The sequence below is a fragment of the Melampsora larici-populina genome (genome assembly GCF_000204055.1).
Source record: "Melampsora larici-populina 98AG31 unplaced genomic scaffold MELLAscaffold_13, whole genome shotgun sequence".
In the NCBI taxonomy this organism is placed as follows: domain Eukaryota; kingdom Fungi; phylum Basidiomycota; class Pucciniomycetes; order Pucciniales; family Melampsoraceae; genus Melampsora; species Melampsora laricis-populina.
In genome coordinates this window covers 1,089,299-1,102,280 of record NW_006768777.1, presented here as the reverse complement: position 1 = coordinate 1,102,280, position 12,982 = coordinate 1,089,299, and the positions used below count along the sequence as shown (strand labels likewise).

General features: G+C 42.6%; 3 protein-coding genes across 3 annotated transcripts; 2 read left to right on the top strand and 1 right to left on the bottom strand.

Moving 5' to 3' along the window:
• Positions 1–956: 956 nt before the first annotated feature.
• On the top strand, positions 957–4,947 carry MELLADRAFT_77475 (aminopeptidase; the record flags this gene model as incomplete). The annotated part of the gene is made up of 9 exons (XM_007408726.1): positions 957–1,228; positions 1,324–1,636; positions 1,784–1,910; positions 2,006–2,104; positions 2,180–2,252; positions 2,345–2,365; positions 2,440–2,461; positions 2,732–3,616; positions 3,698–4,947. The coding sequence occupies 9 exons, from the start codon at positions 1,080–1,082 to the stop codon at positions 4,838–4,840; spliced, it is 2,832 nt and encodes a 943-aa protein (XP_007408788.1).
• On the bottom strand, positions 4,914–6,674 carry MELLADRAFT_77474 (uncharacterized protein; the record flags this gene model as incomplete). The annotated part of the gene is made up of 3 exons (XM_007408638.1): positions 4,914–5,616; positions 5,686–5,767; positions 5,841–6,674. 3 exons carry the CDS (start codon positions 6,610–6,612, stop codon positions 5,355–5,357), a joined length of 1,116 nt encoding a protein of 371 aa, XP_007408700.1.
• Positions 6,675–7,864: 1,190 nt separating this feature from the next.
• MELLADRAFT_105433 (uncharacterized protein) lies at positions 7,865–8,852 on the top strand (the record flags this gene model as incomplete). The annotated part of the gene is made up of 5 exons (XM_007408727.1): positions 7,865–7,910; positions 7,979–8,039; positions 8,174–8,450; positions 8,511–8,619; positions 8,683–8,852. 5 exons carry the CDS (start codon positions 7,865–7,867, stop codon positions 8,850–8,852), a joined length of 663 nt encoding a protein of 220 aa, XP_007408789.1.
• Between the last annotated feature and the right edge of the window lie 4,130 nt (positions 8,853–12,982).

The window sequence follows — 12,982 nt, the reverse complement described above, 5'->3', positions numbered from 1 at the left end:
CCTCTGACTACTCATCAATTGTTGAATTCCTTTTTTGGAAAAACAGTCAAATGGTTTTCCCAGAGAGGGTCCTGACTAATAATGAACCTTTCAATAAATAACTAACTTGCCGTTAGTTTTTTCTGACAAAACTCAGCTTGCCAACTTTGCCAACACCTCAATCTCAAATCTACATTTATCAATCAGAGCACATCAACTTGAATTCTCAACTCCTGACCTGTATGTAATCGATTCATTTCAACTCAATCTTTACTTACAGTCTCAAATCTACATTTATCAATCAGAGCACATCAACTTGATTTCTCAACTCCTGACCTGTAATCGATTCATTTCAACTCAATCTTTATCTACAAGGAGATCTTTTGATTCAAATTGTCTCGCGACGATCTTAGAGAAGGATAGGATAGATTTGAACAACATCTCAGCTGTCAGTTTCGGAAGGCCAAAGTATCAAAATTTTGAAAACTTCTCATCTTGATTCCATTTCAAATCACATTGCTAACCGTAGCATTCAAACATCGAATCACGCATCGTAAGTTGAATCCCACTTTGATAGCTCAATAGTTCTGTATCTTTGACTGAGTGAATGAGGATCGCGTACATACGTCCTCAGGGTTACGGGTAGATCTGAGATTTATGTTTTGTTTAGACTGAGGTCATCTTGATTCTTAACATCGTAGATTCGAAAATCGTTTTGAATTGATTGAGATAAATTCACATAACTTGGATGCAATTTGGTTGAAATATTTACAGTACTATAACTAGACTGATATTTGAACAATTCACTTTGTCAGTGAGAGTCTCGAACGATCGACTCATTCATACTTAGAACCAACCAATCCAATAACTTCCACTCTTTCGTTTCACAGTCACTTGGTCTTTCACCTTACAATCTCTGAGTTTTCATCCACTTGACTTGAACTGTATAGAAATTCAGCGGACTTTGAGACAAGGATACTTGGCCGGCTTGTTAACCGGTTGTGATTTTTGAACGTCCTGAACAGAATCGAATTTAGGTTACCTATCCTTTTTCAGCAAGCATCAAGACAATCCATCCTCGATTCGCACATGATTGAAGGATGTCAAACGTAAATGAAAGAAGTGATGGTGGAGCGTCTATCGATCGAAAACCGGGTCAGATCACCAAGCCTACAAGGAGCTCACAAGTCAAGTATCAGACAAGTTCCTCCTGGTTAAGCTTTGGCTTATACGTCTCTACCTTTGCCATGTAAGTTGTCTTCGCGCATTTTGACTTGGTTCAGATTCGATTGTGTCACGTCCATCGCCTTGACTTCTCTTCTTACGATCATCTTTCCTGTGCAGTCTAGCATGCATCTCGACCTACCTTCGATATGCTTTACCCGATCCGCTGCCATTACCAGATCCTATCTCCGCTGTAAAACCAACTTCACCATTATATTTCTCTGAGGCTTTGGCCAATACATACATACATCATCTTGCAGACACGATCGGATACCGGATTGTTGGTACTGAAGAAATGTCTGAAACAGTGGAATATGTTTTGGATTTGTTAGAGGGTTTGAAGGCGGACGCCAAAAAGGTCGGTGACACCAAGGAGATCGAGATATGGCATCAGCAGGATGATGGCGCGCATTTATTTGAATTCATGGGTAAAGTGAGTCAACCTTGGTCCTCTCAATCTGCTTGACCATTCGCCATCTTTGGGGCTAGGGTAATTTTCAACCATGCATCCAATGCAAGACCCAAACGCCCACTCAATCCATAGATCTGACTGTTATTTTTCACAATTTGACTCTTGAAGCATGTTTGGAAAAAATATTTCCAATTGTCGAATATAATCGTTCGGATCTCTGATCCATCCATCCCGAGATCGAAAGAAAATGCCATCTTGGTAAATGCTCACTTAGATAGTACTTTACCATCTCCTGGTACGAATCATAGCCGTTCAAATCCTCGGATGTTACCTCATGCTGAATCGTAAACTGGCGGACTTCTCTTCTCCGCTGAAAACGTATCCATCCAGGTGCGGCAGATGACGTTGCTGGCGTTGCGGTTTTGCTCGAAGCCATACGCATTATCACACAATCGCCTGAATGGAAGATTCACAACAGTATTGTGTTCTGTACGTTGGAAGCATATATTTTTATTTCCATTGGCAGGTATAGCTCAGCGCTAATCTTCAGTCTTCTTTTTGCAGTGTTCAACGGCGCAGAGGAATCTTTGCAAGATGCCAGTCATCTGTTCATCACCAAGCATCCTCTCAAAGACGTGTTAGTTTACTTCCAATGATGTATTTTGATCATTGCATTTATACCATATTGACCAAATTGACATGGTGACAATCACTCTGGGCTGGTCACAGTGTGCGAGCCGTCATTAACCTGTACGTGTGTTCGAGATCCTTTGGGTATCTATCTATATATGCATATCACCGCTCTGAACTTTCGATTACTTCAGTGAAGCGTGTGGAACCAACGGCGTGAGTCGCTTTGATAAGATAATAACATGGTCCAATCATATGTTCAGCTGACTGTGCATTCCATTTCATGTCACCAGCAAGAAATTTTGTTTCAGGCAACTTCACATGAGGTATATTCAATTGAAGAGGAACCAATGCGAAGACCAACAGGCTGATGTCTATCGCGGTTTTGTTCGACACTGTAGATGATACGCGCGTACTCTCAAGTACCTCGTCCTTTCGGTACGATCATCGCTACTGAGGTGTTTCATACAGGACTGATTGCGTCAGAGTACGAAGAGTCTTACAGTCTCATATCATGCGTTCATTCCGCTTGCCGGTTTTGACTTATCATTTCTCTTGAACTTTGATGTATGGGGATATAGCACCGACTTCCGGCAATTTGAACAATATGGCAACCTCACTGGTCTTGACATGGCTATCATGCAGAATTCGTATCTTTATCATACAAGACAAGACATACCTTCAAAGATCGAAAAAGGTGTCATTCAACACATGGGTGAAAATACCATGGCATTATTGAAGCACCTATCGGCTGAATCAACTGATCTGACGAACATAGAACGAAGCTCTTCGACTGTTTATTTCTCGGCCTTTGGTGGATACGCCTTCTTCATGTATTCCAAGACAACGGCTCTTCAGCTATACCTTACCATGTTTGTGGTTGCGATAACTCTGGTATCAAGAAATGTGAACTCGAGTAATCGGACAGTATATCTGCTCTCGTTTTTTGCAAGCATTGGCTCCTTTCTCGCTTCGATCATCGTTCCCAATCTAGTAGCTTTCGTCACTGCCACCGTCTTACAGAAACCGTTATCTTGGTATCGTCATGAAGCTTTACCACTCGCCTTATTTGCACCACCTTCGCTTGTTGGTGCTCTTTCGGTTCAATACCTGTTTTCGAAATTGGTCAAGAAACAATCATTAGTTACTCCTGGACGCGAGTATGTCTTGGCACATGCCACTTTCTGTGGTTTGATGGCCTTTTATGGCATACTCGCAGTCATAGGCGCATTCTTTCACATCGGCACTGCATATCTACCAGCTCTAGGACTAGGATCACTCTTGCTGGGGTTGATAACGAATGAACTGGTGTTTGCACCGTTGAGTGGGAAATATGGTCATATTCATCTGCCCAGTTACCTCGTCGTACTTGTAAGTTTCTCATTATTTTCTCCGTGTCTCAGGAATAGACAACCAGGTCTACGTTTGGCTGATATTTGACGAGTCTAATAGGTGTTGCCCTGTTTGCTCGGAGTCGAAGGTATATTGGTATTCCTCGATCTGTTTGTACCACTAAGTGGACGGATAGGTCATGAGCCGCACGTCGATCATATCATAGCTTCACTCGTCAGTGGCGTTGGCTTCAACATCTTGGCAAGTGCCTTGCCGTTCTCGCATCGCTTCAGTACACGCGCCCTGCGAAGTTTCATCCTATTGGCGACCATTGTCAGCGCAATCTTGGTCTTGGTGTTTACTAGAGATAGCTGGGCGATGTTTGACTCAGATCACCCAAAACGTCTTCCTATTCTTCATATGGAGAATATCACCACTACTCCCCCTACATTTAGTCTTCATCTCGCAACTATGGATCGGGCACCTGGTTTCTACGAGCTAGTGAAAGACACCATGGACGTAATGGCGGTTTCGCAGCAAACTCCTATGTTAAACGCTATCAATGATGACATACCTGACTGGGACATCATTTATCCTGTCTCTCAATTTCTCAAGTCTTATCAAATACCGCTGATATCAGATGATCATCAAATGATCACTACTGATGGCGGACAGCTGAGTCAATACGTCTCTCCGTGGACAGATACATTCAAAATCAGTCTTCTTCATAACAAGCTGGATCATATCAACCACCATCGAACATTAGTATTCGCGGTCGATCATCCAGGCATCATTTGGACTGTCATTGCCTTCACGGCCGATGTCGTTTCTTGGGATCTACCCAAGAATCCTGCACGGGGCATAGAGCGCCACCACATCAAAGAAGCGAGCGCGTTTGGCGTTGATCGATGGACATTGAACTTGACGATCGCTCTCAATCAAAGCGAGTTTGATATCGCTATTGAAAACGAACAGATGGTTCGAGGCCAACGCCCTTCAATCCCTGCTTCAGATGAGAAGGCCTTGTTGAATCAGCGAAAAGGGATGTTACGAATAGACTTCAGTGGCTTAGATCAAATGGGACTTTACCCGGCTCGAGCCAAACCAAAACGTGTTCGTGAAGGACAAGAAAAACCTGATGCTTGGATTGGGACAGGGGTGGGGGGACCAGGGATGAAGTTCTTTAGACGTCTCGATACTCAATTACCAAGTTGGACAGATCCAATGTTATTGAGCGCGGTGGCTAATGTAGCTTATTTATGATGGTGATGGACTTATCTGAGACATACATTTACTTTACAAAATTCGTCCTTGCATTTCATTTCTACTGCCATATAAGTAATATAAAACCGTTTCGGCTCTGTTTTTGCACTTTCGGATGATTCTTTTAGATTGGAATCATGTATTATTGTCACAGTGACATGTCGATTCATAAAGATAGAAGTGGAACAAGGAATAGAGTTCAGATGGACCCATGTTGAGAGTTTTTTTCTCGTGATTGTTTTGTAGGTAGTTAGTGTGAAGTATATCATGCATCAAATCTAGGCTGTTATTAAAGAAATGAACTAGAACACATATTTCACGTATACATTGCTGTCGAGCCTGTGTATCACACTAGGGAACACAATGACAACAGCGTGCCAATTGAGAATGGGTACCCTAAACCTTTGCAAACTTCGCAACAATATGGGCTCGTTGTCACAATTGGGTGATAAAATGCAATGACAGGTCGAACAAACCATCTCCAAAGGAATCACCCGACTTTGAAAGGGAGTGATCATGATTTACTCGTCATGAAGCTTGTCAATGGACATTCAAGCTCTGTTCCCGCAATTTTTTTCTTGGATTTGTTAGTTGGATTAATTGGTGCTTTGGATGTAGGGGAGCATTGTCGGCAGCTTTGACCGTGGCGAATGAGTAGGATGTGTAATGCATATTTAAGATCGTTTGGAAGTTGAAGGTTAAGGTGGAAAAACGTTTGGTCTCGAGTGGCTTTTGGTGGTACCCAACCTAGTGATTTGGATAATCGATGAACGTGACTGTGAGTGATCGAAGAGCTAAGATCAATTTCATGACACTTGATAAGATTGAAAAGTGAGAGGACGTACGTGTCTACTGGAAAGGTATCACGTCCCAAACAAAACATACTAACGCAAGCGCCAGTCTTGATACCTACCCCATCAAATTCAACTGAAGTAGACCAGAGGAAGTCAATGATATGATTTCTAAAACGTGTAGATCAAGCATCAAATGGCCTACTGACCTAATTCTTGCATTACTTGTTCATCACTCATTAATCTTAATTTATCAAGTGATAAGATACCATCACCCTTACTTATGATTTGATTTAAGATTGTAATGATCACTTTAGATTTTCTTTCTGCTAAACCACCAACTCGAATGGTTTCAGTTAATTCTTTTATTCCTGATTTTCTAATATCTTCAAAATTGGCATTTCCATATCTTTCTATTATTTTTGAATAAGCACGATTCGAATTAGATGTTGAAGTGTTTTGACTTAAAATCGTACGGATTAAAGCTTCAAGTATATTTGAAACTTCACCGCATGATTCGGCTGTTCCTAAATTATTGATCTTGGGATTAGGACTGATTTGATTTGACGATTTCTCAGGGCGCTTTGGTGTGCCACCATGAAGGTTACTCAAGATCTTACAAACTTCTTGTGATTCGAATAATGTTGGATGTGGAAAGTTGGGAAATGGTGATGAAGTGAGCACTATCTGCTTGGAAGTCTTTTTGGAAGGCTTGGCATGTTGTGTTGAAAGTAGAGGAGTGTTGCTGATAGAGGGTTTGATATCAGGTGTAGGATAAGGAAGAGGAGGACGAGTTTTAGTTTTGGAGGATCGTGATGTTGGCGGCGTGATCTTTGGTTTTTGATCGGTTGACGAAGAGGCGGAAATAGATGGCTTCTTTAGTGTGGTACTAGGTGGATCTGATTCTAAACTTGTCAAACTTGAAGAAGTGCTCGAACGGCTCATAGGAGCGGATTGGAATGAAGCTAATGTGGACGGCATCTTGGTATCGAAAATGTTGATGGGTGTTTTTCTGAACTGAATAGTTTGAAGTGAGATAAGATAATTGCAGGTATCAACATCAGTTTGCTGACCACCTCCCAAACCGTTAAGAGCACAACTCCAAGGTCTTTTAGAAATGACATCAATTATGCAGATCGAGTGTCATAAGCCAGTTGAAGCTGAGGCCGCGGCCATCGATATGCACCCCCCCGTGATTCGTGTTCTCTTCATAGGTTGAACCGATCTCATGGAGGTGAACTGAACTATGACCCTACCTGATTCGTTGTGGTCCTTAATCTTGAATTTAACTTTCATTTGTTTTCATTCAACCCATCATTCTTGGATTGTAAACTATACGAGGTTTTCTTAATGATGTCACTCGGTTTGAAGTGATCCGGATTTTGTTTGAACCAGTAAGGAGAAAGTGATTTAAATCCCAGTCTTTCGAAGAGATCCGTGATCCTTGACTGGGTATAAATTCCTCTGACCAGCAAGGCTCGATATTAACTCTCGGTTCTGGTTCTTCCTTCGATCTTGTCAATCATGCAAGTGAGTCAGTGACAAGTAAACTGCAAAAGCCCATATATCCACTACTACTCGGGTATGAATGTATTGAGTGTATGAAATCTTTTAATTTCAGGTTGTTAAGTTTGTTACTATAGTCAAACTCAACATATGTTCCAAAGTAGGAGATGCTCTCCTATGAGTTCTTTGTAACCAACACGTAGTGTAATCTACTATGCGGTGGTGTGGGGGTGTGCCCCGAAGGGGCAGGCTCCTGGAGATAGACGTCTATCACCAGGTCATGCCTATCCTTTCGGGGTGATAACAAAGAACCCGAGGAGGGTTTCTCTTCCCCTGGGTCGGTGGGCGGGTGCTAAATTTATTTTCGAGCGTTGAATTCTAAGAGAAAATAGAAAGAGAGAAATAACCAAGCTGGGGAGAGAAATGAGTTGGCGACTGTGGAGGAGAGAGAGGAAAACTTTTTCCTCTTCTGCTCGTCAGCCACAAGCCACTCTCCTCTCGCCTTCCGGGCTCGGTACTCTGCCCGGGATTTCTCCCAGTACTTGGTTACTTCTCTACCCTCGGTATTGGACTACAGTTTACCGTCGCGGGCTTGGGGGTAAACTATCAATAATGTGATACCCTCCCCTTTAATCTCTTGGATCGTCAGGCCCATTGCACTATAACCTCAAAACTTTCTTTCGCAAAATTTCGTCAATCATTTAATACAACACACACGGATTTCAAAATGTTTTCAAGTCTTACTCTCACATCTTTGGCTTGCGTAATCTTAGGTTTGTCAATATCTGCATGCAATCGTCTCACCACCTCATGGGCTAACTGGGTTTTGTTCTTTTTTCAGCCAATTTAGCAACTGCCTTTCCACAACGAAATCCACTCGAAGGAGCCGCTGATGTATTGAAGTAAGGCGCCCCCAAAACGTTTGGGCCAAGATTCGCCGAAGACTGACATTTGAATTTGTCAGTGTGCTATCACCTCTTCAAGATTTAGAGACCACTCTCGCTCTGCCCGGCACCACATCCAATTTTTTGGTTAGGAGGTCGAACAAAGCTCATGGCGAGCGGATGTCCACTTTGGATATGTTTTATGCACATCTTGAACAGTGTGAAAACAACTTTCAGTCCAAAGTACAGACCAACAATCAGCAATTTGAACAAGTCAACAAGACGAACTCGCAGCAAGTTGCTACCCGTTTGGAATCAAACTTACAAGAGATGAATGACATCATGATGGAAACCCTAGATAAGATGAATTCTTCATTCACCACCCGCGAGACCGCCGCCCACGTTCTCCCAGCCCATGAGCATACGATGGTCTGTTTTCTCCAGAGTATCACTCCTGATTATCCAATCACTGAAGCTCTGTTCACACAGGTTGAATTTTGCGATCTCATGATCCACTTTATGAGTGATATTCAACAAATGTACACTCGAATTCATCAAATTTCGATCACATACCCCGTGGTGCAAACCCAATGTCAAGGTAAGTCATTCACATTTATTTAGAAGTCTTCTGCAAGACGATTGATTGTTTTTTGTCTCTTAGATCAAATGCAACATATGTCTACTTCATTGAACAATTTTGTGGAGCAATGTGTTCCAATGCAAGGTTTCAACACACAAATACTTGCAACAGCTCAAAAAACAAATGACTTCTTTAGCCTAGCTGAGAAAACCCCTTTTGGATTTTCTGATTTTATGCAAAATCTTCAATAAGCCTTGTCGTGAACGGATCATATGTTGAATCTTCAAAAAACATGTGGTCTAACTTGTAAAAAACATTTTCACCTTCCTTTTTCACATACATATTCTTGTGATCAGGTAGAATGATTCCTAAGGTAGCATCATACATATTATTGTCTCACTGTACAGTGCCCTCCAAAAATTTTACGTACAGTTTTGTAAATACAGCTGTGTGTTGAAGTACTAGTGCTACAAATAAGAGTTCAATACAATATCACACCGTCTCCCATCAACACCAAATCGTGAAGACACGATCCCTGACATCCGAGGAGAGGGCTGAAATAGTTGGGGCAAGGAAGTCTGGGCTCACAATGGGTCAAATTGCAAAGAAACTGAACCATCCTTGATCAACAGTTTCAACAGTGCTTTCAAACTACCAAAAGAACGCCACCACCAACCCTCAGAGTCACGCTGGTAGACCCAAGAAGCTCACCGATCGCGATCGAAGAACTCTAAAACGAACCTTGAGGAAAGATAGGCGGAGTACACTTTCGGAAATCTCAGCTCAGATCCCAACTCGAGTCTGTCATAACACTCTTAGAGCCGAGATCAAAGACCTTGGTTTCAATTCTCGCATTGCAGTCAAAAAGCCTTACCTGAGTGCTCAACATCGTCGGAAACAATTAGGTTTTGCTCTAGCATACAAAGATTGGACGGTGGAGGACTGGGAACGAGTGATTTGGACTGATGAGTCATCATTTGAGATTGGAAAGATGTCAGGCCCAGTGCGAGTGTGGCAAAAGAGTAATGAAAAGTTTGAATTGGATTGTCTCACCCCGAGTTTCCGAAGTGGTCGATCTTCAGTCATGGTCTGGGGTGCTTTTACTTCATTTTGCAAGCTTCCTCTTGTCTTAATTCCACCTGGACGACGTTCTTCTTCCGACTTCATCTCGATTGTCTACGAGCGGGCTTTGAAACCTTTTGTGACCCATCCTTGCTGTCCTTCTAACCTCATCTTGATGGAGGATGGTGCTCCAGTTCATCGGAGTCAGGCTTCAAAGGAATGGCATGCCAGTCATTCAATCCTCAAGTTGGACTGGCCTGCAAACAGTCCGGATCTCAACCCGATCGAGAACCTTTGGAAGATCCTCAAGAGCTCGATTCCCAAGGAAAAGCGACCAAAGTCTCAACAAGAGATGTATCATCTTCTGGTGTCTAAGTGGATGGCTATCCCAGAAAGCAAGCTCAAGTCACTTGTTGCTTCAATGCCTGAACGGATTCGAGCGGTGATAAAAGCTAAAGGGGGTGCAACTCGGTGGTGATTCTGCTTTGATTCTACTGCAATATGTTGTTCTAAATACATAGCCTGAGCACTGCCCATAGTGAGAAGAATGCTTAGAAATGCATTGCAAAAAAGTTTGTCATCAAGAGTGTAGTTATTGGTCCCTTTGAAACATTTTTGATGACCCTACATACAGAGCAGATGTGCACTGTACGTAAAATTTTTGGAGGGCACTGTACATCTGCTGTTCAAAAAATATATATTTCGGCAATCAGCCTTTGTCATTTCACTATGTTCCCAATACAAGATAAGCATGACATTGTCTACACTCTTGATTCAGCAAATACAACGCTCAAGTGGTTCCTGAATTGTGTTATACCCTTTCAAACAATGTTATCAGAGGTGGCAAGTATCCACCATTACGTATTGGGGAATTTAAGCTTAATCCATTTACCATGCACCTTTATTAAATCTCGAAGCTTAATTTTACTAAACTTGTTATGCGCTGAAATTTACCGACCAGTATCTGATTCAAGCAGAATTATGAGGTCTGAGAATCCTTTTGAGCTTGCTTCACGTTCTGCCAAGATTAGCTTCACCCCTGTATTTTCAATTTTCATATACTGATAAGGTCACATAATGAATTGATGAACCGCCCCGCAAGCGTTGTTAGGCTAGCGGTAAACTGGGGCCTTGCCATAGTGCGAGTGGCCTCGTCAGGGGTTCGACTCCCCTACAACGCAAACATTTTTGTGAGTCTCGAGGACTGTCTGCCTGACTAGGTCTGCGTGAACCAACAGAGCCGAGGTTACTGCAAACTTAACCAAGTCCCAATTGTGCCCCAACTTAACTAAGTCCCTCCTCAAAGGCGCGCGTCCCGGGGGAGCTCGCGGAGGAGGGACTTGCGACTTATACAAATCTCCTTGCCTGGTACCCTTGTTGAAATTCGTGTTTTTTGACCGTTTTCGACTCCATCTAAGCTACTCGACTCACCACTAGACGGCAAACAATTCTAAATCAGCCAAGTTGTTCCGCTACATCTTGTACTTCTTTCTTTCCAAAATCCAGATGTGTTTATTTGTATTTGTAGTCTTCAGTGGAGAACTGAAGACTGTAACATTGATCTTGCTTGATCAAACAACTGCGCTGACGGTTGAAACTATTCTCTTGTCCAAAACCTTTTAGACAACAGAGAGAGGAAGACACAGAGGACATAGAGAGAGAGGGATCAGAGAGAGAGAGCAGAGAGAGGGAGAGACAAAAAGAAAAATAGAGAGGGAGAGACAAAAAAAGATACAAAAAGATTGAAGTAAAACTCTTCGACGTTCAATATATCCAGCGCAAAAAATCGATCGATCGTCCGCTATGTCGACCACGGAGACGAGAAAAAGTACCCTCCGAAGCTCAGATAAGCACCAAAAGACGTCCAGCAGCAATCAAAGACCGACCGAGATCCTTGCGCGTGCGCCTGCCACTTCGGTGCCTAAGCAAACACGATCCAAAGTGGTCCTTCCTGCTGAGATATTGGATCTTGCAGATGATGAGTTGTGCAAGTTGATCGAGGAAAATCATCGAAAAGAATACGGATGTGAAGCAAAAAAATTACAAGTTGAAGCCGTCATCGCCTTGGTCAGGGGTCGTGACACGTTCTTATTGGCTGGAACCGGCTATGGAAAGACACGGATTGCCGAGCTGTTTCTTTCTCTTTTTCCAAAAGAATTGAACGCTACTATAATTGTAATCAATCCACTAGACGCGCTGGGGGACAATCAGGCAGGTCACTTGCCTACATTACTCCATGAAATCTGGAGCTAATTGGTTGTTTTGCGTGCTCGGTAAGTTGTTGAAAAAAAGAGATGGAAGATCAACGCAGTAAATTTGACAAAGGATACATTTACGGAAAAGGTCAAGTCAGATATCATAGCTGGAGTATATAAAGTAGTCTATTTGGTCAGTAAAGCCTTTTGGATGATGAGGTACGAAGAAAAAAAGAAGGAGCTGATATTGAATACTCGCATTCTGGAAAAAGAGCCCAGATATCTTTTTGAACAACAAACTATTTGAGAGTATCTACTTCAGTCGATGGTTTCAAGATTGCTTGGTGCTCAAGGTTATCGATGAGGCACACATGATTTACTGGTGGGGGATGGTTCAAACTAGACAAGCAAAGCACTGTATTGCTTTCATGCGCCAACAGGATGTTGGTCAGTTTCGGGCATCTTATAGGGATCTTTGTCTTTGATTTTTAGCAACAAACAAGATACCTCTCCTTTTGATGTCGGCAACTTGTGCTCCCGGCCCCTTCTCTGCTATCCTCAACAACTTGAGTATCAGAGAATGTGATATTGAGATCCTCAGAGGAGAACTGAGTCGCCCCAATATTTGAATCATCCGTATTCCGACAAAGCGATCGATCAAGATAACACCGCCTGATCTCGCTAAGATCTATGGTAGCAAAGTAATTGTCCCTGATAGCGAACTTGTCAAGTCACTTATCTACTCGGGTTCACGAAAAGCAACAATGGAAGCTATGAAAGTGGTAAATAAAGCACAAGGGACATCAAAAGGAGAGGAGGATCCAGATAGTACACTGATCCGCAGGTACCATTCTTGTACTGGAAGAAAACAAAAGCTACGGGAAGTCAAACCCTACTCAAAGGATGAATTCCCCATAATGTCGTGTACTAATGCTCTCGGTCTTGGTCAAGATTGGCCAACAGTGATGGAGGCAATAGTGATGGGCTGTATGGGACTTCCAGAACTTGCCCAATTGTTTGGTCGATGTGGAAGAGGATCTAGTCCTGGACTGGCAATTCACTTTGTTGAAGAAAATCGACCGAAAGGGATAAATAGGGTAGAGGAGGTCAATGATTACAGTTCG